The 3,849-nt window shown below is 53.9% G+C and overlaps 1 protein-coding gene across 1 annotated transcript in view; it reads right to left on the bottom strand.

Annotated features, from left to right (window-relative positions):
* The window catches only part of NOXA1 (NADPH oxidase activator 1), a gene marked incomplete at its 5' end in the record, with an annotated part of 11,520 nt that overhangs the window by 4,061 nt on the left and 3,610 nt on the right, over positions 1-3,849 (bottom strand). The window contains 5 exons of the mRNA XM_010134826.1: positions 143-284; positions 966-1,003; positions 1,574-1,633; positions 2,382-2,489; positions 3,517-3,651. Of these exons, the coding sequence (XP_010133128.1) occupies positions 143-284; positions 966-1,003; positions 1,574-1,633; positions 2,382-2,489; positions 3,517-3,651 (483 nt within the window). The remainder of the gene's footprint in view (positions 1-142; positions 285-965; positions 1,004-1,573; positions 1,634-2,381; positions 2,490-3,516; positions 3,652-3,849) is intronic.

Raw genomic sequence — 3,849 nt, 5'->3', positions numbered from 1 at the left:
CGCCCCCCCCTGCCGCAACACCAACGCACCCATGGCCATGACCACGCGTACAGCCCATGTGGCTTGTGCTCAGTGCTTGGAGGGCTGCAGCCAGCTCCTGTCACAGGCCGGGCTGGGGGCTCTGCCCACCCGTTTTCCTTACCTGCCCATCGTGGATGGCTGTAGCCCAGCCATCTGCTCCTCTTGTCAGCACAAAGACCAAACTGCTGGCTTGCACGGCCAACTTCTCCGCATCCTCAGGGTAGTAATGGGACAGAACTCGGCAGTAGCCTGACTCGCTGTCTCTGGAAAGGAAGGGTGAGAGCACCTTTACTAACCCCGGCGCCCTGCAGCTGGATGGCTTCAATCCAGAGCACTGCACTGATCTGAGCTGGCACACGCCAGTGTGCTGGGAACTGGTGATTTCCATTGCTGCTCCTTGGTCCAACTGGGAACAGCAGGAGTTCAGAAAACGCTGGTTTCCCAAATGTAACTGCCCAAATTTCACTGTACGGATCCACATTCTCCAGATCAAAACAACAAGTAAACTCAGCCCTGAAGCCCTGCTGGTACAACACCACCAGAACAAAAGACTTCCATGTTTGGAACCAAGGCTGGTTTTGGCTCAGCACAGCATGGCTGGGAGTGAGGAACTTGTCCCTGGGGTGGGACAGCTGAGCACCCTCTGCCACAGCCCCGGGCAGGTCCCACAGCCTCTCTCTGCTCCCATTCCCCAGCCACGGCATGATCCAAGCCTGTCTCCCAAGACTATTGAATCAGCTCCTGCCCTGCGATCCTGCAGGAGAGATGCCACGGACTGCGGTGTCTCGTGCAGCCCCACAAGCCTTTGCGTGTTTGTCATTCACTCCGCCCTTGGTGAGAAGTGGGTGTGGAGTCTTCTGACAAAGCCTTCAGAGAACAAAACATGACCTTCTGAACAGAAACACCGAGAGAAGAGGTGGACCAAGGGGGAACTGAACACTTACCGCAGAGTATCAGCCCTGGGTTCATAAAAGGCCTGTTTCTGTGGGAGGAACAGCAGCATCCATTTACAACAGGACCTTACACAGCAGCAGCGCCGCCTTGTTCCCGGCCCCTCTGACTTCCACACTGTGGTATCGTGTCTTTACTTTCGACCACAATTGTCACACCACAGCACCCAGCTAGAAATCTCCTGCTCCACCCCTTAACAGGATGTACCTTCTCTTTCTCCACCTCCCTCTACCCCACCAGGATATGAATAACAAACCTCTTCCCCTGCCCCTGGTTCTAAGAAACCCGTGTTACAGTGCAAGGCAGCCACGCTCACACTGACCAGTTTACCAAAGCGCTGGGCAAACGCGTGTTGAGTACAGCAGAGTCTCCACTGCTGTTTTGACACAGCAAAGAGACCAAAATGCATCTTCAAAGGGTTGGACACTCACACCACCGAGTCCCTCCCAGCCAGTGCTGAGCCTACCACCTGGCTTTGAAGGGCCCCATGGCTCTAGTCGGCTATTAAAATCGCGGTTACCCTGATGGTGTTGGGATCTGAGGCCCTACCTGGAGCTCCATGACAGCTCTGTTCCTCCTTTCACAGCTATGTCCTGCTCACCTGAAACCGGAGAGGCTCGAAGCCAAAGTACTCATCATTGGGAACGATGGAGGAGATCACCTGTTGGGGGACAAAGCAATGACTGAACCCAGGCTGGATGGCGAGACCCTCAGACTTCATGCAAGGTTATCTACACAGACCCGCTTCCTTCTGACCCCCTAAGGTCAGGCACAAAGTAGAGCCACAAACATAGTGGAAAAAGCAGAGCTGGGTTCCCAAAACCCTCCACCATTCGTGTCTGTCTTTTTTAGTCATTCTAACATTTCTTTAGAAGTGGGTGAATGAATTATTTTCCCTTTCCTTTATTCAGGCTGGAGCTCTCTGGCCTGTGGCACTTCTGCTGGCTGCACTGGTCACAGAAGGCATCAGAGAAGTTCTCTGCTGACTTGCATTACGGGATGTGACAGAGCACTTGGTCTGCCCAGTGCCTGCCTGTCCCACTGGGACGCAGCAGTGAGCAGGACCGTGCTGGAAGAATGGGCTTCTCTGGAAAGCATCACCGGCAGCAAAAGGACCACCACAGGGCTCCCTAAGTACCTGCTCAGCTTTTCCAGAGTTTAAAGTGGCCATGACTGGGAAGGTTTTTTAGCACTGAAGTGGTGTTTTGGTAGAAGAGGTGGCAGTTCTAACAAATTTTGACTCCTGTGTCCCAGATGCCTCAACTGGCTGCAAGCCCCGATGATCCCGCTGCTGGGTCTGCCCCAGAGCAGTCGTCAGTGGAGCGGCCAGCGGGGATGCTCCCAGGAGGTGTCAGAAGGGGAGATTTTAACCTGCTTGTGGTTAATCTTCACGATTACACGCCTGTTACCTTGGGTTTACCCAGGAAATCTTTTGAATCCAGCTGTTCAACTTCCTTCTTTCGTGGTCTGAAAAATTCCCCAGGAGGAACCTGCATGGGCTCTAAAAACAGCCGGTCCTAGGGCAGGGGAAGCAGGTAAGGGAAAACCCTCCGTGAACATCAAATGAAACACAGCAGCAGCAAAAAGCAAACACCGCCTCCCTGCGTGAGCGACGTCAGCTCCAGGAAGACACTGGGGCAAAAATTATGGCTGTGAACTTGAAAAAGGTCACTCAGGTTTCACAAACGCTGCAAATTAAACACCCAGCAGCCAGTACCCAGCACTGAGCCAAAGGCTCGTGGGGTGGGTGGCAACGGAGGGCACTGGTTTAGCCGACAATCTTCTAAGTCGTTTTTCTATTTGCCTTCCAATGTTGTTTTTTTCTCCTGTTCAGCCACTGAGCATCGTGCTCAGAGCAAATATAAATTACACACCACTGTAAAGCACTAACGTGGTGCTAGATTTTAAAATAGAGTGATCACTTGTTGGGAAGGATACAAATAGGATACGGGAGTGTGGGGGAGCAAAATGATGAACGCTCCAGGAAAAGTAAATCAGAGATCTGCAAGTTGTGCCTGGTCATAAAAGAGTCTAACAGGAAACCACCGCTTCGAGCCAGCCCTGGAACCACTTCTACCCTCTACTTCAGCTCTAAACGTGACGTGGATAGCTGAGCTGCCACCAGTTGTTACTGAGGCCAAAGCCAGCACGAGAAGGGAGACCCTCACACCTGCACGTGCAGGTGTTCTGCATTAAACCCCACATAAGGCAACTGGTGTTACAGAACGGGTTTGAACAGAACTAAGCTTCTGAACAGCAGGGACTAGAAATCAACCTCCCAACCTGAGGGGTTATCCCAGAGCTCCCCGCTACGAGGAACTATGGTGTTTCTGTGCTGTGAGGCACCTGGCGGGGATGGAGGTACCAGCTGAAGCGCTGGTTTGGTGGAACATCACAGGCAAACGGCTTTGACGGTGTTACCAGGTGACCAAGCAGACGGGTGGACAGGAACACCCAAACATACAACAATTTGCACTTTCTTATCTCCTATTGCTTAACTTAAGCCAAACGCACGTGCCCAGGACCTCACCGAGGCGGCCTTACCTGCACCCGCTCAAGGGCCAGGTCCAGGATCGCTCTTCTTCCTTCAGGCCTCCACACAACGGCTTTGTCTAGGGTGGCTCTGGCCTCCTGCCACTGCTGCAGCCGGCACTGCGCTGCCGCGGTGTTGTACAGCACCTGGGGCAGAACTCAGAGCGCTGAGACCCCACAGACACCCAGCACCACTTACCCAACTCAGCCAAGACACAGGGGGTGGGCACCAAAACACGACGGACCAGAGGCAGCACCAATCTGCTCCCCACGGGCCACAGGAAAGGCAGCACCACTGACAGACCTCACTGGAGTGGAAGGGGGGGACAGGCGCGCCCGGCGGGG

The sequence above is a fragment of the Buceros rhinoceros genome, unplaced genomic scaffold, assembly GCF_000710305.1.
Source record: "Buceros rhinoceros silvestris isolate BGI_N320 unplaced genomic scaffold, ASM71030v1 scaffold32310, whole genome shotgun sequence".
In the NCBI taxonomy this organism is placed as follows: Eukaryota; Metazoa; Chordata; class Aves; order Bucerotiformes; family Bucerotidae; genus Buceros; species Buceros rhinoceros.
This window is presented reverse-complemented; position numbering and strand designations above follow the sequence as displayed.